The sequence below is a fragment of the Xiphias gladius genome, chromosome 7 (genome assembly GCF_016859285.1).
Source record: "Xiphias gladius isolate SHS-SW01 ecotype Sanya breed wild chromosome 7, ASM1685928v1, whole genome shotgun sequence".
NCBI lineage: Eukaryota > Metazoa > Chordata > Actinopteri > Istiophoriformes > Xiphiidae > Xiphias > Xiphias gladius.
The window spans coordinates 26585939-26601506 of NC_053406.1; the positions used below are offsets into that span (position 1 = coordinate 26585939).

A 15568-nucleotide genomic window follows, 5' to 3' on the forward strand; every position below is an offset into this window, starting at 1 on the left:
TCCATCATTAACCCATCATTCACCTATCATCCATCCATCATTCATCCATCATCCATCAGCCATCCTCCACCCATCATCCACCCACCATCCACCATCTGTCCATCATTCACCCATCATCCATCATCCATCATCCACCCATCATCAGACATTCAACATCCATCATCCATCCATCATCCATCCATCATCCATCCTCCATCATCCATCCTCCATTCACCATCCGTCCATCATTAACCCATCATTCACCTATCATCCATCCATCATTCATCCATCATCCATCAGCCATCCTCCACCCATCATCCACCCACCATCCACCATCTGTCCATCATTCACCCATCATCCATCATCCATCATCCACCCATCATCAGACATTCAACATCCATCATCCATCCATCATCCGTCCATCATCCATCCAACATCCATCATCCATCCATCATCCATTCATCATCCATCCTCCATCATCATTAATCCATCATTCACCATCATCATCATCCATCATCATCCATCCATCATTCATCCATCATCCATCAGCCATCCTCCACCCATCATCCACCCACCATCCACCATCTGTCCATCATTCACCCATCATCCATCATCCATCATCCACCCATCATCAGACATTCAACATCCATCATCCATCCATCATCCATCCATCATCCATCCTCCATCATCCATTCACCATCCATCCATCATTAACCCATCATTCACCTATCATCCATCCATCATTCATCCATCATCCATCAGCCATCCTCCACCCATCATCCACCCACCATCCACCATCTGTCCATCATTCACCCATCATCCATCATCCATCATCCACCCATCATCAGACATTCAACATCCATCATCCATCCATCATCCATCCATCATCCATCCTCCATTCACCATCCGTCCATCATTAACCCATCATTCACCTATCATCCATCCATCATTCATCCATCATCCATCAGCCATCCTCCACCCATCATCCACCCACCATCCACCATCTGTCCATCATTCACCCATCATCCATCATCCATCATCCACCCATCATCAGACATTCAACATCCATCATCCATCCATCATCCGTCCATCATCGCACGAGTCAGCAGTGTTCCAGTTTAACTCTACAGCATCGATCTTATCATCGCCATAATGTATGTGGAAGAGTAAAGTCAATGAATCCAGATGTTTGGGTCCTGATGTTTCCAGATGTTCTTCAAGAGTTCTTTGGTATTGTTCCCACAACTTTTCTTTTCTTTCTTTAGTTACACCATCCTATTTCTAAAGTTTTTACAAAATACCGCTGCAGCAGCAATAATTAAATCATCTTTACATTTCTTGATGATAAAACTAAAACAGAAACAAAGATACTTTTCCTGCAGTCTGTAAGATGGAGGTTCTGGTTAAGAAAAAATAAGATTAATGATTAAAACAAACCAGCACTGACTGTAGGTCAAAGATGTAAAACAGTCCACAGTGTCATATTAAAACAATTTATAAGATCACCCACCCTGACTTATTAAGGGTGTCCCGTCTGACTAATCACGTGTTCTGTGCAGGTTTACATTTTTTCATGTGTTCAGACTCACGCAGAGCCAAACTGTAATCAGTGTTACCCCCACTTGGTCCTCTCTGATCCTCCTCTCAGGTCTTTGGGGAGTCATGACATCTCAGGAGGAGGCGTCTTCCTTCAGGAGGTTTTTTCAGTATGTGGAGGACAGTGGACTTCGAACGTATGATGGTTTGGTGATCCAAAACGCCTCAGACATTGCTAGAGAGAGCGACCGCATTCGTAACCAGACCAACTGGACCTACCTGCAGGAAAAACACCAGAAAAAGAGGCGGCAGGAAGAAGCCATCAAGAGGTAGAAAATAGAAAAACACAACAAACTTTAAAAATGAGATCATTTTATTATAACAACACTCAGACTGTTTCCGCTTAACTCACTGAGATGAACAGGAAATGTGTCGTCTTAGGTGAAATGTCCCCTGAACATTTGTTCCCTATAGGTTTTTACGTTCAGATAATCCTCTAGCGGTGCCACTTCAACCATCATGCAGCATTACACATGATCACAACTGCAATATATACCTGTTTACTGCGATCAGAATGACTGATTTACACCTTACCAAAATTAATTGGTTAACAAAACCAGAATATCTTTTGTAAATGAAATGATGAAAAACAAAGATAATTTAACACCCTGAGCTGTCTCTATTTCCACACTTTGCCATCAGCATCACCAGTTTTCACCGTCTCCATAATATTCATATGCCAGGCTCAGTGTTTCTGTACAGGTGCAACATCCTACCATCACGTTTGTTCTTATACATCCCAACTTTTCCGTGGGAAATGGTGCTCATCTCTTTCAACTCATGTTTTGTGTATATATGGTTGTAAATGAGGCCCGAGGACCTCGACATCTTCGCAGTTAAATTTTCATATAGAGAAACATCACGGAAAGAAAAGTACTGTAGTACAGTGTTTCCTGTAAATTCTTAATGGGTTTTGATGGCAATGTGAAGCTTGTAAGTATTTAAGAAAGTGTTGTGTGACTGGTTGATGAATGTAGGTTTGTAGTAAGGCTTCTTTCCATTGGTCCATCAGGATTGGTGAGGATGTTGCCATGGCAACAGATGGGGCATACTCTGGGAAACATTTCAGGATGGGTTTCATGACAATGCCGGCACCACAGGACCGACTGCCGCCCTCGAGCCAGGGCTTCACCGTCCGATCCCAGTCCCTCCACTCGGTGGGCGGAGGAGACGACGACTCCAGCCAGATCAGAAAACAACCCCCACCCAAACCGAAGCGAGACCCCAACACCAAACTGACTAGCAGCTCTGAGATGGTGAACGGGGGCTCCGGAGTGACCAGGAGAGACCACCAAGAGACCAAAGAGATGGCGGAGCAGGCGGAGGGTGAGGACAGCTCAGAGTTTGTCAGACCAACATTTTATTAAAGATGTGTAGAAATATAAATGTTTAAAAGAGTATACTAGAGATCATCATGTGATGGGATCACAGCAGCCGCGATGCCCATTAAGTAGTCATTACTACATTATTACATGAGTACTCAGTCATTACCACATTATTACACGAGTACTCAGTCATTACTACATTATTACAGTAGTGCTCAGAGTCACTACTACATTATTACATGAGTACTCAGTAGTCATTACTGCATTATCACATGAGTACTGAGTCATTACTACATTATTACTAGAGTACTCAGTCATTACTACATTATTACATGAGTACTCAGTCATTACTACATTATTACAGTAGTGCTCAGTAGTCATTACTACATTATTACATGAGTACTCAGTCATTACTACATTATTACAGTAGTGCTCAGTGTCACTACTACATTATTACATGAGTACTCAGTAGCTATTACTGCATTATCACATGAGTACTGAGTCATTACTACATTATTACTAGAGTACTCAGTCATTACTACATTATTACATGAGTACTCAGTCATTACTACATTATTACAGTAGTGCTCAGTAGTCATTACTACATTATTACATGAGTACTCAGTAGTCATTACTGCATTATCACATGAGTACTCAGTCATTACTACATTATTATCTGAGTACTCAATCATTACTACATTATTACATGAGTACTCAGTCATTACTACATTATTATATGAGTACTCAGTCATTACTACATTATTACATGAGTATTCAGTAGCTATTACAACATTATTACATGAGTACTTAGTAGTCATTACTACATTATTACATGAGTACTCAGTAGTCATTACTACATTATTACATGAGTACTTAGTCATTACTACATTATTACAGTAGTGCTCAGTGTCACTACTACATTATAACATGAGTACTCAGTAGTCATTACTGCATTATAACATGAGTACTGAGTCATTACTACATTATTACTAGAGTACTCAGTCATTACTACATTATTACAGTAGTGCTCAGTAGTCATTACTACATTATTACATGAGTACTCAGTAGCTATTACTGCATTATCACATGAGTACTGAGTCATTACTACATTATTACTAGAGTACTCAGTCATTACTACATTATTACACAAATATTCAGTAGCTATTACTACATTATTACACGAGTACTCGGTAGTCGTTACTACATTATTAAATGAGTACTCGGTAGTAGTTACATTATTACATGAGTACTCAGTAGTCATTACTACATTATTACTAGAATTCTCAGTCATTACTACATTATTAAGAGTACTTGGTCATTACTACATTATCAAGAGTACTCGGTCATTACTACATTATTACATGAGTACTCAGTCATTACTACATTATTACAGTAGTGCTCAGTAGTCACTACTACATTATTACATGAGTACTCAGTAGTCATTACTGCATTATCACATGAGTACTCAGTCATTACTACATTATTATCTGAGTACTCAGTCATTACTACATTATTACATGAGTACTCAGTCATTACTACATTATTATATGAGTACTCAGTCATTACTACATTATTACATGAGTATTCAGTAGCTATTACAACATTATTACATGAGTACTTAGTAGTCATTACTACATTATTACATGAGTACTCAGTAGTCATTACTACATTATTACATGAGTACTCAGTCATTACTACATTATTACAGTAGTGCTCAGTGTCACTACTACATTATAACATGAGTACTCAGTAGTCATTACTGCATTATCACATGAGTACTGAGTCATTACTACATTATTACTAGAGTACTCAGTCATTACTACATTATTACAGTAGTGCTCAGTAGTCATTACTACATTATTACATGAGTACTCAGTAGCTATTACTGCATTATCACATGAGTACTGAGTCATTACTACATTATTACTAGAGTACTCAGTCATTACTACATTATTACAGTAGTGCTCAGTGTCACTACTACATTATTACATGAGTACTCAGTAGTCATTACTGCATTATCACATGAGTACTGAGTCATTACTACATTATTACTAGAGTACTCAGTCATTACTACATTATTACATGAGTACTCAGTAGTCATTACTACATTACCACATGAGTACTCAGTAGCTATTACTACATTATTACACAAATATTCAGTAGCTATTACTACATTATTACACGAGTACTCGGTAGTCGTTACTACATTATTAAATGAGTACTCGGTAGTAGTTACATTATTACATGAGTACTCAGTAGTCATTACTACATTATTACTAGAATTCTCAGTCATTACTACATTATCAAGAGTACTCGGTCATTACTACATTATTACTAGAGTACTCAGTCATTACTACATTATTAAATGAGTACTCAGTGCTCATGGGTCGGACCACACCCATTTATGAACTCAATTTCATTCTGATCTCAACTACACACCTGTAAAGTTTCGTGACAAACTCTGTCCACGGACAGACAGAAATAGACAGATAAACACCTGCCAAAGTCCTAAAAACGTCCTCTGTGGCAGTTACGGCTACAGTATGTGTCTCCAGAACCACATTTTGCCATGACCCCAAACATACAAACACACAAACACACACACACACACACAAACACACACACACACACAGAGTGAAAACAACACCAGCCATGCTGTTGTCGCTGGTATTCATTTTATTCTGATGATTACTTTGGAAGTAACTGAAAAAAGTTTCCTGTTTGATGAATGTTGATATGTCTGTTGTTTAGGTTAGTGTTACAAGTGTGAATGTAGCAGGAAGTTACAGAGGAAGTGATGTCATTAAGTGTTTTCAGAGGCACGTTCAATCTGAAATTGGTGTGCAACGGGCTTTGAGGTATGTATTCTCTCGTTTGGTTGGTGTGTCAGAGGTGTTACCCAATCAGCAGCGACATGTATATAAACGCCTTTATCAGAAAGGCAGGTCGCAATGCTTTACACAGCAGGATGTTCAACGCATCCCCATCTCCATTTAGATAAACGTTTGGTATGTTTTGCCAGGGTCGAACGTGGCCAAGGTTTCAACATCACTGACTGCCTGTCTCTCTGTCTGTCTGTTTATCTGTCTGTCTGTCTGTCTTTCTGCCTGTCTTTCTGTCTTCCTGTCTTGCTTTCTGCTTCTATGCCTGTCTGTCTGTCTGTCTACTCTTTCTTTCTCTCTGTCTCTGCTGCTGTCTGTCTCGCTTTCTGTCTCTCTGCCTGCCTCCATGCATCCATGCATGTCTGTCTCTTCTGTTTGTCTGTCTGTCTTATTGTCTTTCTGTCTGTCTCTTTGTCTTTCTCACTGCTGGTTTGTCTCTTTGTGCCCCTGCCTGTCTGTCTCTTCTCACTGTCTGTCTGTCTCTTTGTATCGCTGCCTGTCCCTCTGCAGCTCGATGCCCTCTCTACACTGACGACTACAAGAAAATGCCTCCACCTAAACCGAAGAGGAACCCAAACACTCAGCTTAGCACCTCCTTTGATGAGTCCTACATACATAACCATGGCAACAAGAAGTCTTCCTTGCGGTGGGATAAATCTTCCTCCCAGAGTCAGAGTCCGGCTTCCAGAGACACAGACGACGAGGAGCCGGTTTATATCGAGATGGTAGGAAACATCCTGCGAGAGTTGAAAGGTCAGGAAGCAGTGGATGATGAGCAGAGCGAGTCAGTGTATGAGGAGATGAAGTACCCGATGTTGGAGGACTTCCTGCAGGACAATCACGCCGCCATCGTGGATCCTGAAGCCTGGTCCCGTGGATCTCTCTGCGACATTCCTCCACCCTTCCCCAACCTCCTGACTCACCGCCCGCCGCTGCTAGTGTTCCCCCCTGCCCCCGCTCAGTGCTCCCCCAACTCGGACGAGTCCCCCCTCACGCCCTTAGACGTCACCCGGCTGCCCATGTTGGAAAATGTCTCTTACACCAAGTCAGGCGGTGCCGAACACCCACAGAGCTCCACCCACCACCGCAAAGAACGAGATCGAGACAGAGACCGAGACCGGGACCGGGATCGAGATCGAGATCGAGATCGAGACCGAGACCGAGACCGAGATCGAGATCGAGATCGAGACCACACCATCACATCCTCTGGCCGCTCGTCGGCTCCACCTCTCCCCTCAAACTTCTACAAGTCATCTGGCTCCGCCCACGGTGGTCATGGTTACCCCCGCAGCCAATCAGCGTGTCCGTCTCCAGTCAGCATGGGTCGCTCTCTGACCCCTCTGAGCCTGAAGAGGCCGCCACCGTATGACGCTCTGATGGCTGGAGGAAGTATGCCTCGTTCTTCATCTTCATCTTCATCATCCTCACACAGGGCGGGGGAGAGCGGAGCTAAACTCAGCAACTCCTCCTCCACCCATGGCTCCATGCAGAACGTGTCAATGAGGTCACAGACTCCGACGAGCCCATTGGATGAACTCAACAACCTGTTTACCTCAGGTAGACAGGTGTTGAAGAGAGGCTCAGGAGGCAGGAAGAGCAGGGAGGGTGAAGGTAAGTACTCAGTACTGCTACTAGAGGAGAGACGAACAACAAACAGAACATGGAAATACTTAAGTTTCTGCATAAATAGAAATGATTTGAACTGAAGAACCACAGCGTCTCTAAAGATCTTTATCAACCAAGAAAACCTGTCACATGACACAGCTGTACAATGTTATGTGATACTGTGTCATGTTAGACTCACTATAGTTCAGGTCTTTAAACCTCATCAAAAAGCACCTGTAGAGTTCTTTAAGTTCTCATACGTTCTTTATCATTTAAAGTAAATTTTATCTTCTTGGTCTCTTGGTTGATCAGTTTCTGCTGGTTCTCTATCTCTCTCTGAGGTTCTTTGTCTTACATATTGGTGGCTCTGTGCCGTCTTGGACAAATAAATGATTAAGAGGGATTTATTGTCTCATTATGTCCCTGCTGTCTTCATTGTATCTCTGTAGGAGACTGCAGGTCTCTGCCTAGACATGACAGCAAAGACAGAGATGGACAATCCAGTCCAGTTTCCAGCCGGATGGGGAGGTCATCTGTCAGTCCCACCATGATGCTGTCTGGAGGAGGAGGAGGAGGTGAGTAAGGCACCAATAACGCTACAGGGAAATACAGAGAAGGTCAGGTTTAGATGTGGAAAGAATAAAAGAAGGTCAGTTAGACAAACATGTTCAATTTAATCAAGACCTTAACTTCAGTCTGTTGCCAATGCTGAGCCAAGAGACATGAGAACCTAGCACAATGCAGGTTCCATAGAGAGATGTAGGCTATAATATAAGACTAATATAATAATCAGACTAATAATAATAATTGAAGCAGCGGGTGTCATGGGGGGCAGTAGGTGGTTTACATTCACAGATCCAGACTCTGCAGCATCAGGGGCAGAAATACTCTCAGAAAGTTACAGGAGGAGAGAGACAAGAAAGCACAAAACTACGAGAGAGAAGAAGACAAGTTAGTAACGAGCATTGATGCCATATAAATGCGTACAGATGGAGAGGAAGAGGAGGAGAGAGGAGCTCGTGCATCATGGGAAGTCACCCAGCAGTCTATGCCTATAGCAGCAGAACTAGGGGATGGTTCAAGACCTGCCTGAGCCAGTCCTGACTGTAAGCTTTATCAAATAGGAACATTTTAAGCCCACTCTTAACCGTGGAGAGGGTGTCTGCCTCCTGGACCCAAACTGGAAGAAGGTTCCACAGTAGAGGAGCCTGGAAACTGAAGGTTCTGCCTCCCAGTCTACTTGTGGAGACTCTAGGAACCACAAGTAAGCCTTCCGTGTTCTACTGGAGTACTAGGGTACTATGAGGTCCCTAAGATGGGATGGTTCCTGACCATTGAGGGCTTTGTAGGTGCGGAGGAGGACTTTAAATTCTATTCTGGATTTTACAGGGAGCCGATGCAGAGAAGCAAACACAGGAGAAATGTGATCTCTTTTCCTAGTTCCTGTCAGTACTGGCGCTGCAGCCTTCTGGATCAGCTGGAGAGTATTTAGAGACTTGTTTGGACAACCTGATAATAAGGAGTTGCAATAATCCAGCCTAGAAGTAACAAAAGCATGGCCTAGTTCTTCTGCATCTTTTTCAAAAAGGATGTGCCTGATTTTTGCAATGTTATGTAGGTGAAAAGAGCCAGAGCTTGAAGTTTGTTCTATGTGGGGGTTAATGGACATGTCCTGATTAGAGAGAACTCAGAGATTTTCTAACGGTGGTGCTGCAGGCCAGGGCAGTGCTATGATTGAGTATAATTGATTATCATCTGTATAACAATGGAAGTTTATGGAGTGTTTCCTAATAATATTGCCTAAAGGAAGCATATATAAGGTGAATAGAACTGGTCCAAGCACAAAACCTTGTAGAACTCCGTGTCTAACTGTTGAGAATATGGAACATTTATCATTAACATGCAGAAACCTAAATCGATCTGATAAATAGGACCTAAACCAGCTTAGAGTGGTTCCTTTAATGCCAATTAAATGTTCCAGTCTCTGTAATAGGATGTGATGGTCAATAGTGTCAAATGCAGCACTCAGATCTGACATGACAAGTACAGAGAAAAGTCCTTTGTCTGATGCAATTAGGAGATCATTTTTAGGCTTTTTAAGAAGAGGTTCAATTACAGCTGTTTTAAAGGACTGCGGTACATAGCCTGTTAATAAAGACATATTGATTATATCTAGTAAAGAGCTGCTAACTAAGGGTAAAACTTCCTTAAGCAGCCTAGTTGGGATGCGGTCAAAGAGACAGGTTGATGGTTTAGATGAAGAAGTCGTTGAAGTTAGTTGGTGAAGGTCGATGGAGAGAAAATGTCTAAATATACATCAGGTTTTACAGCTGTTTCTAAGGTTCCTGTGTTTGAAGATAAATCGGTGCAGGTTGAGGGCAGGAGGTGGTGGCTTTGTCTCTAATAGTTAGAATTTTATCATTAAAGACGCTGATGAAATCGTCACTACTGAGCGCTATAGGAACACATGGATCAATGGAGCTATGACTCTGTCAGCCTGGCTACAGTGCTGAAAAGAAACCGAGGGTTGTTTTTATTTCCCTCTATTAGTGATGAGTAATAGGCTGCTCTGGCTTTACAGAGGCCCTTCCTATATGTTAGAAGACCATCATGACAGGCTAGACGGGACCCAAGTCTGCGTCTCCTTATTCTACTCATCTGTACACTAACTCTGGTTTCTAGAAGGTTACAGACATGTGAACAACAGATGAACAGGTGAACTACAGGTGAACTGCAGGTGAACTACAGGTGAACCACAGGTTTCTTGTCTCATCTCTGTTTATGTTTATTGATGTTAAGTGATTTTATCTGCAGAATCAAAGTCTGTTTCTAAACTCGGCCGTTCAGCCTCCACGTCAGGAGTTCCTTCCCCTGGTGGGACGCCACAACGTCACCTGCATGAAACGCATCACCCCGCCCTCAGCCAGGTACACCTGTAAAACACCTGTCTGTTTTATCTGTCTGCCTGTCTGTCTACCATCTCTGTCTGCTCATTTAGATCCATTTTCTTATCAAAATGATAAGCGGCAGTTTTATTATAAATAGAAACTTTGTATTTCACACAGGATTCAACTTCACTGAACAACAGAACGTAAAACATTTTACAGACGGACAGAAGCTTCGATCCATCAGCTGACTGACATCTGAGCTGTAAACATGTAAACAAGTAAACATGAAACATGTAAACAAGTAAAAACGTTTAAAAAGTTGTTTTTGTTTTTAAGTCTTTCAAGGGGCATTTTTTGTAATTTTAGTTTTGTGTAAAATATTTGGTGTTTAAAATAAATGTTTTTGTATTTTGTCTCAACGTGAACTTTTAACACTGACACTAACATTAATCATTGAACAGAGTAGTATTACTTTGATACAAATACTAACATGGTGTCAGTATTGATACTAACATAAAACTAACATTAAACTAACATTAAACTAACATTAAAATAACACTAACATTGGCTGAACTCCCGCTGAAGCACTTCAAGGGATGAAATCTCATTAAAACACCAGTATATAGCCCCGCCCCGCTCCGATTAAACCACACGTATATATAACATAACAAAACTCTAGCCCCCCCCCATTTAACCATTAACCACTAACCGCGCCCGAGATCGGCTTTGAACATGCCCCCACCAAACTATAGAGAGCCAAAGTCCTGGTGTCACGTCCAGCTAGCTTCTGTTGCAACTTCTCATTCAGTGTTTCTTTCACCCGTCTTTGTGAAAATAAGGGCATTTTCGTTCCGTGAGATTAATCACCATCCAGAACCGGAGTCGCTATAGGAAACTGAGGCCTCTGTGATTTTAACAAACTTAAACAGTGATTACTTTGTGAGCACGGAAAAAACTACAGCTCCCATGAAGAAATTACAAGTGCTGCAGCGCGGCTACTTCCGCCATCAAAACGTGATTTCGTCCATATCCAAAAAACTCACAAACGCTCTCCTCCAAAGTCTTTGTTCAACTTTGTAGTTGTAATCCCGGCGGTCTAACACCTCCTACAGCGTTCAGTCTTCTCTGTCCCGCTGTTTATGAAGTGAGTCACACCACATACTGTTGAGAAAGCCTCCGTTCCGAGGCTGGAATTTGAGTTATTAGAGTTGTTACAAACGTTAACGGGATGTTGAATGAGGTTTTCTTAGTTCTAGAACAGGAACGTGGAAGATCTGGTTTCGCTTTGGCTCTCTATAGCCCAGCCTCCTGAAATGTCAACTCCACCCTCGCTAGCTCACTGTGATTCTCTAACAAACTTCACATTTTACAGACCATTCATTCCGTTTTGAGAAGTTTTTAAAAGGAAAAGTACACTTTTGCCTTTTTTTGAACTGTTGGTTTGTTCCCTCTCAGGTTATAATGATGTAAAGAAAATCTGTAACTTTGTGTGCAAATGTCTGCTGATGAAGCTCTGACAATAAAATATCGAATTTCACCAAATTCAGAGTTTGAACATCAGACTTAAGCTTCAGTGAAGAAAACCCTGGAACAGAATGAGTTATAGCGTCTACAATCTGAATCAATCTTTTTCTAATCTGTTCCATTAGAGGATCTGAACGTTACCCGGAGTCACCTGAAGTGTTTCTCATACACACCTGTAATCACAAGTTACATGTCAATGAAATCAGGGTGATGCAGGCATCACACGATGAGCTGAGCAGAAATAAACTTTAGTCTGACGTCCCATCTGTCTGTCTCTCTGTCCGTCTCTTTGTCTGTCTCTCTCTCGCTGTCTCTGTCTGTCTCTTTGTTTGTCTCTCTGTCTCTCTCTTTCTGTCTCTCTGTCTGTCTCTGACTGTCTCTTTGTCTATCTGTCTGTCTCTCTCTGGCTGTCTCTCTCTGTGTCTCTGTCCCTCTGGCTGTGTCTCTCTGTTTCTCTCTCTCTGTCTCTCTCTTTCTGTCTCTCTGTCTGTCTCTGACTGTCTCTTTGTCTATCTGTCTGTCTCTGTCTGTCTGTCTCTCTCTGTGTCTCTCTCTCTCTGTCTGTGTCTCTCTGTTTCTCTCTCTCTGTCTCTCTGTCTGTCTCTCTGTCTGTCTCTCTGTCTGTCTCTCTGGATGTCCCTCTGGATGTCTCTCACTGTATCTCTATCTGTCCCTCTGGCTGTCTCTCTCTCACTGTATCTCTGGATGTCCCTCTGGATGTCTCTCTCTCTGTCTCTCTGTCTGTCTCTGTCTGTCTGTCTCTCTGTACAGTTTCCACTTCCACAAACACTTTAGAATGATTGAATGAAATGTGTGAATTAATCTCTCAATCCGTCTTCTGTCAGAAAGGCCCGTCCCACCTGAGGCGACATCACACAGTAACAACCAAACACGTCAGACTGTTATTACTCAACATTCACTAAAGCCAGCGACGATCAGTAAATCACTGCTCAATAATCACTGAGTATCACACACATTTAAAACATATGAACTAAAACTATTTTTTTTATGTAACTTGTACAAATAATTCTTTAAAAGTTTCAGTGTCAGAAAATGTCATCCTTATCATTTTTGCCTTTAGAAATTATTATTTTTAATTTTACCTTTTTTTTTTTTTTTTTTTTACAACAGAAAATAATATTTAATTAAACAATTTTAATTTTAAATCATGGACCTTGTTCATCAATAACGACCACGAGACTCAGAGCGGCCACAGACGGTTGTGGACATGTTGATGTTGAGCTGTTCTTCATCTCCAGATGCCGTGGCTCTGCGGAGACGCCACCATGATGGAGATGATCGAGAAGAAAAGAGTTTTGTGTCGAGAGATCAAAGCTCGTCAGCGGCCGGAGAAGAATCTGTGTAAACAGGACAGTATGCCCATCCTGCCCAGCTGGAAGAGGAAACAGCCGCCACCATATTCAGCCCCGCCCACCGCCGCCGCCGCCCCTGGGCAGACCACTACGGTGTTCTGGGACACTGCCATTTGAAACACAACTACTGCACAGAAACGAGAAGCACAGACCACCACGGTGTTCTGAAGCACAGAAACAGTGATGATGGTGATGACGATGAGGCCACATCTACCGCACTGACAGCTCGATCACGATTTAAAAAAAACAAACAAACAAAAAAAACGTTGTTTCTGGCTGATTTTCTGTCATTGCTTGACAGACAGGATCAGCTGTAGAGTCAATAAAATGTCCTCAGTCTCACTAAATACCAGTTAACTCCCCCTGCAGGCCGTTAGCGTTTACACCTCAATAAAAAAGGAAATGATCATTTTAAATCAACAGTCAGGAGAGAGGAGAGAGTGAGATTTAGTCTCTACCCTCATTAAGCTTCATGCATCTGGTTTGAAATCAAACACAGAGACCTGAGATCAAATTAAAGACAAATAGAAAGAAATGCAGAAGAAAGAACCCAAATATCCACAAGATTCACAAACAACATGAATTTCATTATCAGTCAAAATGTCCTTACTAAAAACATTTACAGTTCAGAGAAATCAGTATCATTAATATGAAACTGTTAACTGATCAATGGTTGCACTACTCACTGAGTGTGAATGTGTGACAGTTTGTATTTTATGACAAAGGGATTTGTAAATGTGTTGTTTTAATTTTTAGTATTTATTTTTTGTCCTTTAAAAAAGAAAAAACCACAAATCAAACAAATCTTATAAACAGTTTTATAAATGTCACATCGACACAGGTCGTGACCTCATGTAGGTCTAGATCCAGAGGTTGAGACACTGTCAGATAAATGATGTGAGAAAATCAGCCAAGAAATTAAGCATTTTATCTTTTCTACTTTATTTCAACACTTTAATGAGACTGAAAATATTTTCATTCAAGTTTTCACAAAACATGAAAATCACCACAATCTTTCCACCACCAACAACAATCAACACACACACACACACACACACACACACACATCCATGTTTTACTATAATCGTAGGGACCCATCATTAATATAATGCATTCTCTAGCCACTGACCCTAAGCTAAACCTCAAACCATTTAAACGTGGGGGTCCAGCATTTTGGTCCCAAAAAGCTGTCGGACCCTACACGTAGAGTGGGTTCCCGGTTTTTTCCACCCCATGAATATAGTAAAACAAGCCCCTGCCCCAAAATATCTCTCTGTCACACGCACGCACACACACACACACACACACACACACACACACACACACACACACACACACACACACACACAGGTGCAGGGGGTGTCCTGCAGTCCAATCCGCGTGCAGGGAGGCGTGGCCGTACAGGTGTAGCAGGTGTCGTCTTTCTACTTGTTATTTTTCTATCTGACCACTGTAAAAGATTCAGATGTTTTTTTAAAGTCTGACAGTCGTGTAGCAGAACGCTGTAAAAAGAGAAAAACGACTCTGTCGTCAAACATGTTTTTATATTTAAATTAAATCTGTGACGCTCATCTGTGTGTGGAAGAAAAAAATGTGACGATGTTTTTATATTTAAAAAAGAAAAAAAACTTTTATTATGATGAAAATGGCACTATTTTAAAATCAGAATATTTTGGTGAATTGTTTGTTTGGTCTTATCCTCTGTCCCTGAAACACAGACTAAACTCCGGTTTATCTCCAGATTAACTCCAGATTAACTCCAGATTACCTTTAGTTTGACTCCGGTTTTTACCTGTTCGCAGAGTTCAGCTGTTTAACAGTGTCTGTTCAGTTTGTCAGCTGATCCTATGACACGTCAGACAAACAGCTGCTGTATCATTAGAGTCAGTTTGGTTTGTTCGTTCATTGTATCGAACCTCTGACGAAATGTCTGACGATGATTGTAGATGAGGCCATGAGGCCACATGAACTTTTACTGAGTCCTACTAACAGGTCAGAGAATCAGGAAATGATGACAGTAACATACCTGGTTTCAATACATGTTAATTTGTTTGTTGTTTTCTCAGCTGGGTTGACATTTGCAGAAATCACGAGACGACTTTGAACTGATTATTGAACTTGAGCTCAGTTAACCCACTTTTTTACAGCAGCAGGGAAACTTCTGTTTTTTCAACCCGAACCACGTTAAAATGTTTTACAGGTGAAGTCAGTGTTTACATTTACTGACAGATGTGCACAAGGTCACCTGAAGGTCACTCGAAGGTCATGTGGCAGTCATGTGACAGTCTGTCTTTTCGGGACAGTGGATGACTAGTGGACGTATGCAGAAAGATAAATCTGGATGAATGCTGTGTATTGATCTATTGATGGATGTGAAAGAAATGATTGATTAGCGT

The 15568-nt window shown here is 41.5% G+C and overlaps 1 protein-coding gene across 1 annotated transcript; it reads left to right on the top strand.

Moving 5' to 3' along the window:
* The first annotated feature begins 1641 nt into the window (after positions 1 to 1641).
* Positions 1642 to 10527, top strand: nyap2a (neuronal tyrosine-phosphorylated phosphoinositide-3-kinase adaptor 2a). Its single transcript, XM_040130555.1, has 7 exons — positions 1642 to 1844; positions 2588 to 2901; positions 6293 to 7393; positions 7837 to 7962; positions 9770 to 9778; positions 10202 to 10314; positions 10453 to 10527. Exons 1-7 carry the CDS (start codon positions 1642 to 1644, stop codon positions 10480 to 10482), a joined length of 1896 nt encoding a protein of 631 aa, XP_039986489.1. The 3' UTR covers positions 10483 to 10527.
* The last annotated feature ends 5041 nt before the right edge of the window (positions 10528 to 15568 follow it).